This window comes from Onychomys torridus, chromosome 3 (assembly GCF_903995425.1).
Source record: "Onychomys torridus chromosome 3, mOncTor1.1, whole genome shotgun sequence".
Classification (NCBI taxonomy): Eukaryota; Metazoa; Chordata; class Mammalia; order Rodentia; family Cricetidae; genus Onychomys; species Onychomys torridus.
The window spans coordinates 6591803-6609174 of NC_050445.1; the positions used below are offsets into that span (position 1 = coordinate 6591803).

The 17372-nt window shown below is 39.6% G+C and overlaps 1 protein-coding gene across 2 annotated transcripts in view; it reads left to right on the top strand.

The window, feature by feature from the left end:
* Positions 1-17372, top strand: part of Klhl7 (kelch like family member 7) — a 54631-nt gene that overhangs the window by 25158 nt on the left and 12101 nt on the right. For both annotated transcript variants that reach the window (XM_036182835.1, XM_036182836.1), the window contains 3 exons: positions 876-1051; positions 4098-4272; positions 5865-6007. In XM_036182835.1, coding sequence (XP_036038728.1) covers positions 876-1051; positions 4098-4272; positions 5865-6007 — 494 coding nt within the window. The remainder of the gene's footprint in view (positions 1-875; positions 1052-4097; positions 4273-5864; positions 6008-17372) is intronic.

Consider the following 17372-nt stretch of genomic DNA (forward strand, 5'->3'; position numbering starts at 1 on the left):
GAGGGAATCAGATCCCCATTACAGACAGTTGTGAGCTGCCATGTGGGTACGGGGAATTGAACTCAGGACCTCTGGAAGGGCAGCCAGTGTTCTTAACCACTGAGCCATTTTTCCAGCCTCTGGAAAATATACAAAACGTATGAGAGGAAAATATATATTTTTATTGGTAACATATAGCAAAAGGATATAAGAAAAGCTTAATGTCATAAATAATTTAGAGTGGAATAAATTGAAATGTCAAGTTGTTTTTTCAGTTGGATGTATTGTGGATTAATGTGCCCAGTATCAGGAGACAACTTGTGGGAGTTGACTCCTTTCCTGCAAATGGGTCCCAGGGATATCAGGCTTGGTGGCAAGTCCCTTTATCTATGAACCGTCTCCTCGCCCAATATCTAGTTCTTACATGGACCTCTTCCTCTATGTTGCAGCTGTCCCCAAAACAATCCAAAAGTTCAGTTCAATCCTAACAAAAATCATCTCATTTTTCAAGTAAGATGTGATATTTAGTTTTAAGTTTATTTGTAAAAGGAAGTGTTTAACAATGCTTAAGAGAAGCTTGGAAAAATTGGTACTGTCTTATTATGTCAAGCATAAGACAATCTCATATTGCCACAAAAATAGACAAATTATTTGGAACAAGACCTAGATTCATGAGATCTACTTAAATTTTCCTCAAGCCTTGCTTTATCTCCTCCTCTGCACCTCCTAAAACACATAGCACTTTTTTTAACTCAAAGTATCACTCTGTAGTCTAACCTAGCTTATAATTTGAGATTTTCTGGCATTATCTTCTCAAGTTCTGGGGTAATATATGTTTGGGTTTTTTGTTTTTTTTTAAGCAGTGTCTTCTCTTTTTCTTTTTTCTCTGTGTTTAGGTATAAGTGTGCTTGCTGAGTGTCTGGACTGTCCTGAACTGAAAGCAACAGCAGATGACTTTATTCATCAGCATTTTACTGAAGTTTACAAAACTGATGAATTTCTTCAACTTGATGTCAAGCGAGTAACTCAGCTTCTCAGCCAGGATACTCTGACTGTGAGAGCAGAGGATCAGGTGACTAACTATATTGTCTTCTTAGGTATTTCTTGATAGAAAATCTTTATCAATTCCTTCTATGATGTTTAATATGTGACAACAAAAATTCTTGTATTAGGAGAAAATGTGTTCTTTATAATAAATACATTATCACAAAGTCTTTTTCATTGGAAAAGTCAAGACTATTTGAACTACAGACTGCATGGTAGAGATAAAACTATTGGGTACCTTGTTAGACACAGCAATGCCTCCCCCAAAAGATTTCCTGAACTTACGTTACCTTCCATGTAGTAGGGAACTTAGAGCATGGTCCAAGATGAGGATGAGAGGATGGGTAGGTTATAATTATAACTATGTTTATAACTGTGATAATAAGTGTCCTTAATTGTGCAAGAGGGTACATTGTACAAAAGATTTGACCAGTCATTGCTGCTTTGGAGGTGGAGGAGGTCCACAGTACATATATGGTTGATAAGAGACTAGAAGTGGTCAAGAAATAATTTGTCATATGGGCCCTCCAGGTGTAGCCCTTCTGGCCTTGATTTTAGCCCAGTGTGACTTGATTTACATTCTGTTTTCTAGAACCATCAGTGTAAGTGTCAGGTGTGTGAATTCGCCAAAGGTAGTTAGGAGCAGGTTGTGTGACTTTAATAGCCTCACAGTTCTGTGTGTCAGGCACAGCAGTGTGCCAATGTTCCGTTACCCAGGAGGTGAAGTAGAAGAACAGCTGGAGCCCAAGATGAACCAGTTAGAATGTAGTGTGACCTTACCTTCTAACAAATGTAGATAAAAACAAAAAGAAACAAAAGGAAGATAAAGATAGCAGTTCTCAGGACTGGAGAGATGCCTCAGGGGTTAAGCACACTGGCTGCTCTTCCAGAGGACCTGGATTCGATTCCCAGCACCCTCCTGACAGCTCACAACTGTTTGTAACTCCTGTTCCAGGGGATCTGACACCCTTAACACCACAAACATACATGCAGACAAAACACCAGTGCACATAAAATATAACTAAATTATTTTAAGGGGAAAAAAAAACATCAGTTCTCATCAAAATTAACTGGCTTGTATGCAGGTGAAGAAAACATGACTTTATACTGGAAAACCTGGTGGTCGTCAGTGATGTCATATTGAGTACATGCTCACTTGATGTCATAAAAAAGCTAATTGTCACTGGTTTGGTTGGGTTTTGTCAACTTGACACAAACCTAGACACATCTAGAAAGAGGGAATTTTAAATTTTGAGAAAATGTCATTATAAGACTGGCCTGTAGGCAAGTCTGTGGGACATTTTCTTGATTAATGATTGATATGGGAGAGTCCAGCAAGCCAGGAGGAACAAGCCAATAAGCAAAGCTCCCCATGGCCTCTGCTTCAGTCCCTGGCTTCCAGATTCCTGCCTTGAATTCCTACCCTGACTTCCCTTAGTGATGGAGTGTGACCTGAGAGATAAAGCTAAAATAAATCCTTTCTTCCTCAAGTTGCTTTGGTCATGGTGTTTTATCACAGCAACAGAAACCTAAGATAATCATTGTGGTCACCCTTCCCCAAAGCATACTAGGCTAATGCACAAGAATCCAACAAAATGAAACTGAGGACAGTTTACCTGACCAGAATTCAGAAAAAAGGAAAGTCAGAAGCTCCCACAGTCTGTCTAAAAATCCTTAGGTGAGTTATTGACTGAATATAATGTAGGTCTCCTTTATGGGGTAATAGGAAGGAAAATCATACTAGATAAACACTAGAGAAATATAAAAATTTTATGGTATTAATATAGGAGTATTAACTCATTGGTTATGACAGATGTTTTATACTGTAGTGACTGGATGCAGAGAATACTAAATCTAATCTGTTATGTACTTGACCTTAGCAAAAGACCAAAAAGCAATCTAAACATGTTGTAAACTAAAAAGCTTGTCTTTAAAATTCCAGTTTCCATAGTTTATTAACTAGCTCAAACATATGTGTAGTAGATGAGTATGTATATGAGATAAGTTGTTGGTGATATTTAATGATTTATAAGTTAAAAGTATATTAACGAACTTAAACTTGTTCAGTGCAGTTAAATGAATGCTACAGTATTATTTTTAAAGCAATTCTCATAAATATCCTATATTTTATTAAATATAAAATTGTATATCTTAAATTTTTTTAGAAGCGGTAAGTCTGTTGGTTCACAATGTAGAAATACAAGGTTAAAATAAATAACTCTTTTATCTCTTGCAATAGAAGCTCTCTTAGGAAACCTGTGTTCCTGGTCCTGAGCATATATTAGGGCTATCACTGACTAATAGACTTCTTTTGGTATCATATGACTGCTTCTGAAGAGGAAGCTGTGGTTTGCTGTTTTAGAAAACACATCATAAATTTTGGGATTGGAGAGATGGCTCAGGGGTTAACAGCACTTGCTGCTCTGCCCATGGAGTTCAGTTCCCAGCACCACATCTGCCTAGAATACAACTGCCTATTCACAACTGCCTAAAACTCCAGCTGCAAAGAATATGATAACCTCTTCTGGCCTCTACAAGTACCAACCCACATGTGGGGACACATACATTCATAGACATAAGTAAAAATAAGTCTTTCTACAGAATTTTATTTTTATTATTTTTAATTACATGTATATATGTGTGGATATATGCACTTGTGTGCAAGGGCCCTTAAAAGCCAGAGGCATTGGACCCGCTGGAGCTGGAGTTAGAGACCATTGTGACTTGCCTGACATGGGTGCTAGGAACCAAACTCAAGGCCCTCTAGAAGAGCAGTATGTGCTCTTAACAACTGAACCATCTCTCCAACCCTATAAATCTTTTTTTTTTTTTTTAAATCACAACTTTAACATCCTTCCCATTACTATGTGTATTAGTTAGTTATAGCAAACATACTGCCTATGAGGCTCACTAACACAGTATGTAAAGTGTTTGAGGTATAATCAGGTGTTGAATACAGATGAGTATTTGGACAAAATACTGAGAATAATTGTCCCCTTTTCAGTGTGAGAATGAAAACATGTTTGGAATTGTGCTGCCACCTCAGACCTTTACTGTTCTGTTTTCCCCTTTAGGTTTATGATGCTGCAGTGAGGTGGCTGAAGTATGATGAGCCTAATCGCCAGCCATTTATGGTTGATATCCTGGCTAAAGTCAGATTTCCTCTTATATCGAAGAATTTCCTAAGTAAAACAGTACAAGCTGAACCACTTATTCAAGACAATCCGGAATGCCTTAAAATGGTGATAAGTAAGTTGCCTTCATACCCATTTATATATGGATCATGTGGCCATCTCCCATGGACTAAAAACCCATTCAGTGGATCAGACTCACTAGTCAGGGAAAAACATTGAAGACGTCTTCTTAGTGTGGGTTATCAGCCCCTGAAAAGGATTAGCCTCCGCCATTATTTTATAGTGAAAAAGTGAAGTTTTTTCCCCCTTGGGCCTTTTCTCATTTGTTCACAATAGCTTTCATGTACTTTTTCATAGTGCTTCCTTTTTATTTAATTAAATAGTGTCCCATCTCAGCAAATCTGAATGAAGAAGTGTAGTAACTAGTCAAGCATGTGTTACATGTTGAAGAATTGTTTGTGTTTGTGAACTGTATCTAGGTTCTGTATCTCCTTTATGAAGTTGCTGGACTTCATCTTACTGAGAGGATAGCTTTGTAATTTTATTTTATGTAGTAAGTATTTTCCTATTTTACCACTTTCCCTTTCCAACATTTATGAGATTTTTTTTTTCAAATTTCAATTTTTGTTGAGAAGAAAATATGAGGTGGGAAATACAATTTTTTCCTGTATTATCTAACATTAATAGACAATCCTTTTTCCCCACACTAATTTAAAATGACATCTTAAACAGTTTTTGATTATGTGACTCAGCCAAATTAAAGAAGATCCATAATAGTTTTGAATCCTCATTGCACGTGATCTAAGATAGTTCTTCTCAAAGTTTTATGTGCATCTGAGTTAACTTGGGATTGTTAAGTGCACAGGTGATGGTATGGTAGCTTTTAGGTAATGGGATTCAGCATTTCTCAGGAAACTGCTACTGTGAACCACGTTTGCATGACAAGTAATAGGCCCTTTAACACCAACTCCCTGGTGCCTACAGAAGAGATTGTAATTGGTCTGTGATATGAAGCAGGTAGAAATAGAGATTCCTATGTGACTCTAACATGCAGTTGAAACAGAGCTGATGGTAGTGGTACACATTTGTTATCTCTGCATTAAGAACTGAGGCAAGAGGCTTACTAGTTAGAAGACAGCTTCCTGTGTTACATAGTGAAACCTTATTTCCTGAGGAAAAAGAAGATTGAGATTACTGGGTTCAGGAGATCTTGAGTTCAGTGATTATTATTTTGACAACTACTTTTGAGTAACCTGATAATTCATTGGCATGTAGTAAGTGGGTGACCTAGTCTTAGTAATATTGATTGCTGAGGATTGTAAATTAATTAAGATGAGGATTCTTAGACATTTATCCTGCCTCTGTCTTCTTTCTTCCTAGAACGCTTAGAGGGGTCGAAAAGTAATTTTAAGTTACAGGGGGATTAAAAAAAAAAAAAGGACTACTTTACTTTTTTTTTTTTTCAAAGATTTATTATTTATACAATGTTCTGTCTGTGTGTTTGCCTGCACACCAAAAGAGGGCATCAGAACTTATTATGGAAGGTTGTGAGCCACCGTGTGGTTGCTGGAAATTGAATTCAGACCTCTGGAAGAACAGTCAGTGCTCTTAACCTCTGAGCCATCTCTCCAGCCCCTACTTTACTTTTCAAAGCATTGACTTAGCAGTACCTGAAGCTCTTGAAGCGTTCCCATGTATTCTGTGCAGGTGGAATGAGGTACCATCTGCTGTCTCCTGAGGATCGAGAAGAACTGGCAGGTGGCACACGGCCGAGAAGAAAGAAGCATGATTATCGCATAGCTCTGTTTGGAGGCTCCCAACCACAGTCTTGTAGATATTTTAACCCAAAGGTAACTAATTTTTTCTGATTTTTATTTTGAAGGAACTGAGCACATTTAGAGACTAATATATCTCATGGTAAGTAGTAATCGATTGCCTAGTTATTGTTGTTTTATAGGGTAAGGAAATTGAGAATTAGATTTCAAATGTCCCCTATAACTGCTCTGGAATGTTTTAAAAGGAACCTCTACAGAAAAAATGAAGTTCAATCTCTGTCAGCAAGTCCATGCACTGATTCCAATGTCCTTGCCTTCATTAGATGATTGTCTTCAGTGGAAATCAGCTTCTTAGGCTAGATGTGTTTTCTTTCTCTAGTAATTATAATGCATTGTCATTCTAGACAATTTGGAAAAATGTAGTCACAAAGAAATAAGATAGATACCTTTATCCAACTATCTAGAAACAACACTCAATCTGTTTTCCATTACATTTAATACCAATTAGAGAAGCAGATTGTGAGTCACAGGTCTAGGGACACAAGTTTTAAAAATATGTAGATATTTTGTTATGTCCTTGAGACGGTCCAATCATATTTCTCCTTGTGTCTTAGTCCTGTGTGTTTGGATATGGGGAAATAAAATATTTTTCTGATATTGTATGCATTGCTGGAGCAGAGCAAGTACCAAAGTCCTAAATGATAACTCCCAGAATTTGCAATAAGGTATCCATAACCCATGCTGAATCCAAGCATAACATGATACCTTTCTTTTATAAGTCCTCTCCCCTTGTCTGTTGATGGTTAGTACTTGAAACCAGAGCATCCTATTGGCATTAGGATACTTGTCTGATACCTTTTTCTATGTAAAGTGGGTCCTTCAAGACATCCATGTAATAATGTAGTGCTGATCTACAAGTTATTTATTTATAGAAGCATAGGAATGTCAAGTTCGAATCTGTATTAAGTATCAATTCCTGAGAAGGCAAACATTGTCTCCTTACAAATGCTGGTCCCCTCAGATGATGGTAACAAATCAGGATTTAGAATTGGTCACTGGTGCTGAGGTGTCAGCAGCAGCCAGCTATACTGGCCCTGGGCAACTGTAACTTCTGTGACTACTGGCTTCGGCAGCCTCTCAGGAGCACTGTGGGCATTCATACACACTCCCCGGGCATGCATCGGGCTGACTGGAGCAGGAAGGCATGATGCAGTTTGTACACAAGATACTGTGTGTGCAGCTGTTTGGGCCCCTATCTTTATCAGCAGTCTTGATTCTTTCTGTCTGTTTGTGTCTACTTTAGTAAACCATTAACAATGTCCCCAAAATGATTTTTTAAGTGACCTTTGGCACCCCCCATACCTAAAATGAACAGCTAGCTCAGTCACTAAAGTGTTGTTGGCCTTGAAAGCACTTAAGACCTACAATCCTCATTTGAAACCTCCATAAATCCAGTCTTGTGTTTATATACAACCTAATTTTAGTTTTGTGGTTAGATCAATTTCAACTATTGGGTATGGGTTAATGATGTGTTGGTGGCCTGTGTCAGACATTTGTGTCTGTTAGAACAAACTGGTGAACCAGGATATATGTACTTAGAAGAACCATACCTACTTAAAGTTGCTTTATTTGCTCCATAATCCCAGGTGTGCACTGTGCTCTTATTGGGACATTCCTGAAGCCATATAAAGGAAGTATCTGTTGCCCCAGAATCACAGGGGGACCTGAGCTTCTGGGCCACACTACCATAGCTTGTTCCACTTATTAGAGGGCTTTCTCCTCTGGAGTTTAAAAGGAAGAGTCAGATCTCTCCTGTCTAATATGTAGGAGGAGCTAGGGCATTAATCTGTCCTGCATATACCAACATACTATAGACCAGGGGGTTGGCAGACTTCTGTAAAATGACCAGAGAAAATATTGCCACCTTTGCAGACCATATTTCCTTTGCCACAGCTCCTCAGTTATGTTGCTATAGAAGATAAATAGCCATAAACAGTATATAAACACAAATGGGCATAGTTTTATTCCATAAAATTTTATTTACAAAAACAAATGATGAACTGGATTTGGCCTTTGGGCCATTGTTTTCCAACCTCTGTTCTAGACCCATAGAGACAACAGACAAGTAGGGCCATTAAAGTAACCAAATGAGTTAGCTCATCTTCTGTCTTTACTAAGAAACGGAGGGTTCTTTGCTGTCTTGGTCTCCAGAACTGCTCAGCATCATGGGCATCAAGAACATTGTCTGTGATGACCTTTGTGAAGATGAGCTGGTCCATGTTCCCTGCAGCTTATATTGTGGTGTGGAGTTAGAGTCAAAAGAATCTGGAGGTCAAGTCATGACATCATTTTCTCTAGCAGTTGACTGGAAATTCCCTGTAGTAGGTAGCTAGCCTTAGCCAGCATGTTAGCTATATGCCAGATTTACAGCTTATATCAATCTGGTCCAGTTAAGAAGACCATACCTGGCCCTGCTTCAGTGATAATTGGAGTTACCATTATTGCTGGTTCCTCCTCTGTTTTGTAGAGAAATTCTCCAGGGCTTCTCCTGAGAACATTTAATGTCATAACCCAGAAAGTAAGTGCCAGATACCAAAACCACCTCCCCAAGGAAAGGGTCACATCCACTGTATTTGTTAGTCTCTGCTGGGCTGCTCTCACCCAGAAATTACTTCTCAACTATCCCTCCAACCTCAAAATACAGGCTTGCATATGGCTTCTTCCACAATAGAAGACAGCTGCTGTGAGATCCGTGGCCTGTATATGAAGAGTACATGCCAATAAACACAGTGTCCTTAGTGTTTTTAAAAGGTTAATCACATCTGCATACCTTTTTCATACCAGGGGAGGGTAAGCCTGTTGACATTTAAGTGATAGTTTGTTTTTTAAAATTTTAGGAGCCTTTGCATGACGAAAGGAGAAATAATACACCTCCCAAGTATAAACTGAAAACCCAGCAGTTTGAATTATACTTTTTACAAACTACAGCTTTCAGGTGATAATCATAGTTGTACCCTTAAAGCCTAGCTATAGTGTTTATTTAGGCAGTACAAAAATTATCAAGCCAGGTGGTGATGGTACACACCTTTAATCCCAGCACTTGGGAGGCAGCAGTGGCAGAGCTCAGTGAGTTCAAGGCCATCCTGGTCTACAAAGCAAGGTTCAGGACAGCAAAGACAGAGAAACCCTGTCTCAAAAATAAATACATACATACATACATACATACATACATACATACATAAAATAAAGAAAAGGAAAAAATGAATAATCAAACCAAAATCTGGTACAAAACATTTTAAAACATAAATAAATAAAGAACTATTCTGGTGTATTTAATGGGCCAGAAGAATCTTGAATTCATTTGGGAGGCAAGGAGCATCATTGCTAGCATGAGATGAATGAGGAGAACTCTGACACTTTACCCTGTTAACCTAACACTTTCCTTGGTGTTGTTTTTTTATTGGACAGTTGACAAAAGATGGATATTCTGCAAGGCCCTGGTACTGAGACTGTAACTCCAGAATTCTCCCTTGATGCCTTGCTTTGTTCTTTAAAATGGCCCATTCTTAATGCCTTCTTTTGTACTCAACCAAAATTTTTAGATAACCAGTGTTGAAAATTCAAATAATGGAGGAATTACCTACTTACTTAAAAATTGTCATCCCATTTGTTACTTATTTCCTGAAACTAAGCACTATTGGAATCTACTTATTACAGTATTTATAATGTCTCTTAAAAGAGCTAGCTCAAGCCAGGTGGAAGTAGTGCATGCCTTTAATACCAGCACTCGGAAAGCAGAGGCAGGTAGATCTCTGTGAGTTCGAGGCCAGTCTGGGCTACAGAGTGAGTTCCAGGACAGGCTCCAAAACTACAGAGAGAAACTCTGTAAAAGAGAGAGAGAGAGAGAGAGCGAGCAAAGAAAAAGAAAAAAGAGCTAGCTCCTGTCTTTTATGTTGTAAAAACTCATGTTGAAAAACTTTGGCCAGTTGGTATTGTTAAAATATTTTAGTATTTAAATTGATTAGTCCTAATTATTTCTAATATTAAATATGATAAGGTGATTACTTTGATTACTTATTTGGGATGCCCCAAGTGAACATTATATCATTAGTCAAATAATAAACTGTTTAATAAAAAGTAATGAAGAGAACAATTTTTTTAAGAGGAAATTTTTAAGCATGCTTGTTACTTGAGTTATCCATCAGCTCCCCATAAGCCCCTTTGATGTTCCGTAGATAGTACTGGTGAGAAGGCAAATGTTTGTATTGTCTGATGGCAAACAGAGTAAAAATTGTAAAGCACCTCCCTTTCCCAGCTGGTACCTACTTTTCAGCTTTCAAGTGCTTAGTGATTGCTGAAGAGCTCGTTGTATTCAGTGTTCTGTGTGTGTGTGTGTGTACTCAACTGTAGCATGGTCATGTGTTATGATACTGATACCTAAATAAAAGTTGACTTAATTGACCATTTTCTTTGGATTCCTAATGAAAGGATGGGCTGAAGGCTTAAAACTCTATGAAGATCTTCATTTAACCACTTTCATGGGCTGAAGGAAAGGGAGACCTACCATAGAGAAGAAGAGATCTAGCATATTCTCTGGCAGGAAAACAACTAACTGGTAAATCCAGCAGAGGACCTGTGCTCATATGTCATAAAGGTAGAAACCGTATGAATCATCTGCCATGTGGGATGCAGAGGTCCGTCTCAGCCTTCCCTCCCTGCACCTTGTATAGATTAGACTGACCCGAACTCCTTGATCCTGCTGCCTCCACTTCCCAAGAGCTGGAATTACAAAGTCTGAGTGCATTTCTCACTCAAACCAAGTATGAGGTGCATATCTGGTGTGTTGTAAGGACTCAAGTCTATGAGGAAGAATGAACAAATACAACATTGGATGACATTTCACAGGGACTTTTAGTACTTGGTTTTATGAGGTAGGATCTAAATATGAACTCACCCCCATCCCCTTTAAAAAAAGTTTCATCTTCAACCCAGAGCACATTTTCTCATTAGAAATACTGTTTACTAAAGATTATCACACTACTTTTATCTCACAGTATGATAGCCACCTTCTCTCTTAAAGAAGGCAAGGAGACAGTTCTACCCTCTGGTGAGAGTGGAATCTGAGAGTTATATATTGTGTATGATTTTGAAATAACATGTATAAAAAAGCTAGAGAATAGACCTTCAAGGAAAGTGGCATTGCCTTTTAAAAACTAAGACTTTTGAGCCAGGTATGGTGGTACAGGCCTTTCATCCCAGCACTCTGGAGGTAGAGGCAGAGGCAGAGGCAGGTGGGACTCTGAGTTTCAGGCCAGCCAGGGTACACAGTGAAATTGTGTCTCAAAATGAGAGACAGTCTGATTGTTGCTCAAATAGCAGATGGTCTTTTAATAAAAATCCCTGAGCCAGATATTGGCGTAAATGCTGAAGGATCAGAGGGACAAAGGAAAAGCCACAGCCACATCTCAACTCCACGAATCCTCTCTCCACAAGTCCTCTGACCAAATGAATGCTCTGAGTTCTCAGCCGAAAGGCTCCAGCCAAAAAGGGCCTCTAGCCAAAAAGGCTTTAATTCCTGTCTCCCCACGCCTTATATACCTTTCTCCACCCAGCCACATTACTTCTTCCTAGTGCTGGGATCAAAGACATGTACTTTCCAAATACTGGTAGCAGAGGCATGAGATTTCAAGTGCTGGGATTAAAGGTGTGTGATTCCCAAGCACTGGGATTAAAGGTGTGTGCCACCACTGCCTGGATTCTATGTTTAATCTAGTGGCTTGTTCTGTTCTCTGATCTTCAGGCAAATTTTATTAGGGTACACAGTATATCACCACAACTGACTTTCATAAAACCACATAGATCGGGCTCTTGCTATGAGCCCCAACAGCTGACATTGCTGGAATGTGACAGGAATCATCAAGGCACCTGTGAGCTTCCTCGGCTGTCAATATGAAGCTCACAGTCATGAGCTATTGTTCTCTTTGGCTTGTTCACAGTACGTGTTCTCCCTGAGTCTTTTCAGTAAACTCATTACCTTTATGTTCATAGAAGAGATTGGGACACTCTGCCTTAAAGACCTTACAAAATTAGCTATATTAGTTTGAGTCTTTATTTTGTGATGTGGGGGTGGGATCATGAACATGCCATAATGCGCATGTGGAGATTAGAGAACAATTTATGGGATTTGGTTCTCTTTCCATTATGTATGTTCCAACATGATGAACTCACATAAACTCATGTGAGTTTACCCAGGGACTAAATTCAGGTCATTAAACTCAGCAACAAGCACCTTAACCAGCTAAGCCATCTTGCCAGTCCTCCTGCTTCCTTTAGTTATCTTCCTAACACACTGATTGTAGCATCATGGACTTTAGCTCATATCCTCCACCCCACCTTAGTCTAGTACCTAAAATTCTTTCCTTCAGAAATGAATTGCTTTGTGTTGTAACTGCACCTTTAAGAAACTTGTCAGTGAAAATGTGACTAACCTAGTTTCCTTTCTGTTGCTGTGGTAAGAGACTATGACCAAGAACAATTTAAGGAAGAAAAGTATGTATTTCTGCTTACAGATTAGTCTGTCAGTGAGGAAAGTCAAGGCCGGCACTCAAGCAGGAACGAGAAACCATGGAAGAAAACTGCTGGCTTGTATTCCAGCTCTTCATTCAGCCTGGGACACTTGCCCAGGGAATGACGACACCCACAGGAGGCTGGGTCAGCCTCCATCAAGACATTCCTCATAGACAAGCCTGATCTGAGTATTCCCTCAGGGCTATGTCCAGTGACAAAATTAGGATACAGATCCATTGTCTGTCATGACCAACATTAATTATACAGAGTTGGAGAAAGTCAAAACAGCTTCAGGAATGTGATAAAGGCTGTAAGTGGGAAGAACTAAAGAAAAATAAGAATGGATCTGTGTGGTGGTACATTATGGGGCTGTAGCCATCTGGAAGTGGCTGGAGGGAGTGGGAATGGAGTGCTTAGCTCTCCATCTGGTCTTCTACATGGTCAGGATCCAGAAGAAGGGAATCAGTGACATCTGAGCAAGGGTCTTCATCTCTGCACTGGTGAATGAAGATCTTTACACCCAAGACTCTTTTGAGAAAGATTTATTTGGGAAGGAGGTGTAGCATGAATTGTTAGAAGGTCTTATTAATAAAATCAAACCTGGTGCCAGGTATTGGGTTGAACGTTGGAAGATCAGAGAAGCAGAACAAGCCACAGCCATCTCACCTCGCCAATTCCTCAGATGATCCTGTTTCCTCAGACTGGAAGCCTCTCAGTCCTTATCCAAATGAATCTCAGCTGAACTGCTTCTCAAAAGCCTGAAAGCCTAACCAGCTCTAGTTCCTGGTTTTCATGCCTTATATACCTTTCTGCTTCCTGCCATCACTTCCTGGGATTAAAGGCATAAGTCACCATGTCTGGCTGTTTCCAGTGTGGCTTTGAACTCAGAGATCCGGATGATCTCTGCCTTCGGAATGCTAGGATTAAAGGTGTGAGTGCCACCATTTTCTGGCCTCTGTATCTAGTGGCTGTTCTGCTCTCGGACCCCAGATAAGTTTATTAGGGTGCAAAATATTTTGGGGGAACACAATATCACCACAAGGAGGAGTCCAGGAGAGTAGCTGCCTCTCCCGGGTAGGAAAGAACAGCTAACAACTGAACAGGCAGGTGGTTTATAAAGGATTTCTTAGGGGCGGAGTTTTTCCAGGGGAAGATTTTTCTGTCCAGGGATTGGTTATTTTTTTCTGCTTAAAGATTGGTTAGTTTCAGAAATGGTTAGGAGCAGAGATGGCCCTGATTTCAGAGCCAAACTCTGTTTCTTTCACTGGCCTTTCTTAGCTTTTTGGCTTAAATTCTAAGGCCAGGGCATATTTCTTCACAGGCTCTGATTCTAGAGACAAAGAGTGTTTCTTTGGCACTGGTTTCAGAGTGAAGGAATGTTTCTTTGGTTCTGGGTTTAGGGATAGAGTGTTTCTTTCACTGGTTGTGGGCTCCAGGGTCAGGGTGGGCTTCTTTAGCTGGCCCCTTTTCCCTATATTAAAGGAATGCACCACCTCCATCACCACAGGCTTCAAATAGGTCTTTTTAAATAAGCTGAATTGTCAGGCACTAAATGGTAGCTGAAATGAGGATTTTGCATTCTTAGTAGAAATGTTTACAAAGGACATTTTGGCTACCTTCCTAAAAGATGGTAACCATTACAATATTGTATATAGCTAATGGTTATTAAACATAATGTCTGGCATATACAATAATAACTGAGTTTAAAATTAACTATCATTAAGTATGTTAAAAAAGAACAAGAGCCAGACAAGGTGTTACGTGCCTGTAGTCCTACTTGAGACCAAGAGTTTAAGATGTGACTCTACAACATAGCAAGGTCTTGATTCAAAACTAAGAAAACTTGGAAGTTTTTTATGAAACAGCATAAATTATAGGTCTCCAGAATTGAACTCAGGTTCAATTGAATTGAATTCAACTTTGACAGGCATCTTTACCCTCTGAATTACTTGTTACCTCTGAAGTTGTTTTCATTCTTAAATTTGGAATGTAGGAAGACCCTGAGACACATGTTAAGATTTAGTTTTAATTAGGAGTATGAGCATGTGTGTGGGTGGGCATACGGGTTCACATGAGTCTAGTTCCCCATGGAGGTCAAAAGAGGGTGTCAGATACTGTATTAGGGTTATCCCACTCCTGGTACAAAAACTCCTGTGTTAGGGTTCTCTAGAGCAGTGGTTCTCAACCTTCCTAATGCTGCGACCCTTTAATATACATTTCCTCATGTGGTGGTGAGTGACCTCCAACTCAAACTATTTTTGTTGCTACTTCATAACTAATTTTGCTACTGTTATGAATTGTAATGTAAATATTTGTGTTTTCTGGTGGTCTTAGGAGACCCCTGTGAAAGGGTTGTTGAGCTCCCAAAGAAGTCGCAACCTACAGGTTGAAAACCACTGCTCTAGAGGCACAGAACTGAGAAAGAGTGGGGGGGGGGGGGGGGGGGGGGAGATTTATTAGAATGGGTTTCAAGCTGTAGTCCACCTAGTCCAACAAGAATCCAGTAATTGCTCAGTCCATGAGGCTGGGTGTCTCAGCTAGTCTTCAATATATGTCAGAGTCCTGAAGAAGTAGGCTCTAATGCCAGTGAAGGGACAAACTAGCTAGAGTGAGCAAAGAGCAAGTTTCCTTGGTCCATGTCTGTTATATAGTCTACCAACAGAAGGTGTGGCCTAGATAAAAGGTGGGTCTTCCAACCTCAAAAGACTTGGATTAAAAGTGGGTCTTCCTGCCAGGCAGTGGTGGCACACGCCTGTAAATCCCAGCACTAGGGAGGCAGAGGCAGGTGGATCTCTGTGAATTCAAGGCCAGCCTGGTCTCCAAAGCAAGTTCCAGGAAAGACGCAAAGCTACACAGAGAAACCCTGTCTCGAAGAAAAAAAAAAAAAAGAAGTGGGTCTTCCCATTTAAGAAGAATTCCTCAGCTGGATGGTGGTGGCACATGCCTTTAATCCCAGCATTTGGGAGGCAGAGCCAGGCAGACCTCAGTTCGAGGCCAGCCTGGTCTATCAAGTGAGTGCCAGTACAGCCAGGACTGTTGCAGAGAACCCTGCCTTAAACAAAAAGGAAAACTTCTCACAGGTATATCTAGCCACTTGGTTTTTAGTTAATTCCAAATGTGGTCAAGTTGACAACCAAGAATAGTCATCACAGATCCCCTGGAGCTGAAGTTATAAGCAGCTGTGAAACATCAGTGCTGGGAAACTAACCTAGGTCCTTTGCAAGAGAAGTATGTGCTCTTAACCACTAGGCCAATCTCCCTAGTCCATGGACAATTAATTTTAATTTGAAGAACACCAGGTGTTGGAGATCATTTAAAAGAATAAGTTGGCCAGTCTTTTCAGCCTAAATTTAATTGAAGATCATAGAAAGATAAAGTAAGGTAAAGAAAGATAAATTACAGAGAATTTCCCACACAGCTTTCAGTAAATTGTGTGGAGTCATGGTGAGACCTGAAATTGAGTTAATGTAGTTATATTATAGAGAACTCCTCCCTATAGAATATATGGTAATTACTTTCCTTCTGTAGTATACAGATTTCTCTAATGAATAAGTAAAAGTATTTATCCCTAGGCTTTCTGTGTCCATTGGATAAGACTAAAGCTTCAAAATGGTGTTATGTTTATCTTGTAGTTATGTTTGCCTACCAATAGGTATGCCACCGAGTAACCCAAGGAGACAAAGATCCTAATTTAAGGCTAAAAACCTGAGTAATTAATGCTCTGTTTTCCTTATTTAAAAAACAATGTTTATCACTAAGAGTTAAAAGTTAAAAGTCTTTCCTAGGAGATCAGCCCTTCTATATTGGTGAAATTATTAAGGCCACTCCATGTAGTTAAAAGGGAGGTTTATTTTGTGGGGTAACTTACAAATGAAGGGGTAGGTTGCAGGGTCTGGCAAAGGTATAGCGCAGTCCAGCGGTGTTCTCTGGAGAACTCTGCTCGGTCTACCTCCAGCGTCCATGGTCCCGGAACCAAGAGAGAGACCTCCTCTCCATCCTCGGTCTTCCGCTTCCTCCTCCGCCCTGCCTTGTGGGTGTGACCATTACCAAAGCCTCAATGGGGGTTGGAACTTCCAGGCCAATGCTGGGATGGCTACCCACTACACTTCTATTCTTAGGATATGTTCTAATCTAATGAACATTTGACACAACAGATGCTAACAAGATATAAGTATCAGTTTGATGTTCTTATAGGGACCTCAACAGTAACATTCACACACAGTGCTTTGCTCAGTGACATTAGGAATTGTATGGATTTGTGCCTGATCTTGATCATTTTCAGATGTTTTAGAAAGCAGCAGAAACAAAGTGGCATATGATATACCTTTGGGGACATTCCCCATGCACATACATGATAGGTGGGTAGAAGCGTCCCTGGATGCCACAAAATAGAAATTGATAAACCAGGCTTGGATAAGTATTGTGTGTTTTCTCATATGTAGACTTTTTTTTAATGATATAAAATTAGAAGAAAAGAAGGACCCAAAGGATGTGGGAAAAGAAGACAGAGTAATGAGGACATAAATATAATCAAGAACATTATAAGCACGTGTGAAAATAGCACAATACATTTAATATATGCTAAAAAGGAAAAATAAAAATTCCTATAAGTTAACATTAGGTAGGAAAGGGGTGAATATTGACTAGAGATAGTTACCTGGACCAGGAAAAGAGCTAGTAAAGGGACAAACAGTAGATACTTCAGGTATTGTGGGCCATATAGTTTCTGTTATAGCAGCTGCCAGTTGAATGAAAGCAGATGTGGACAGTACACACTGGGACATGTTGCCATCTTCCAGTAAGACTTTATTACAGTTAAATTGAGAATCTAGAGTCAAAAATACCAAAATTTTATTCAGGATACCACCTTCAA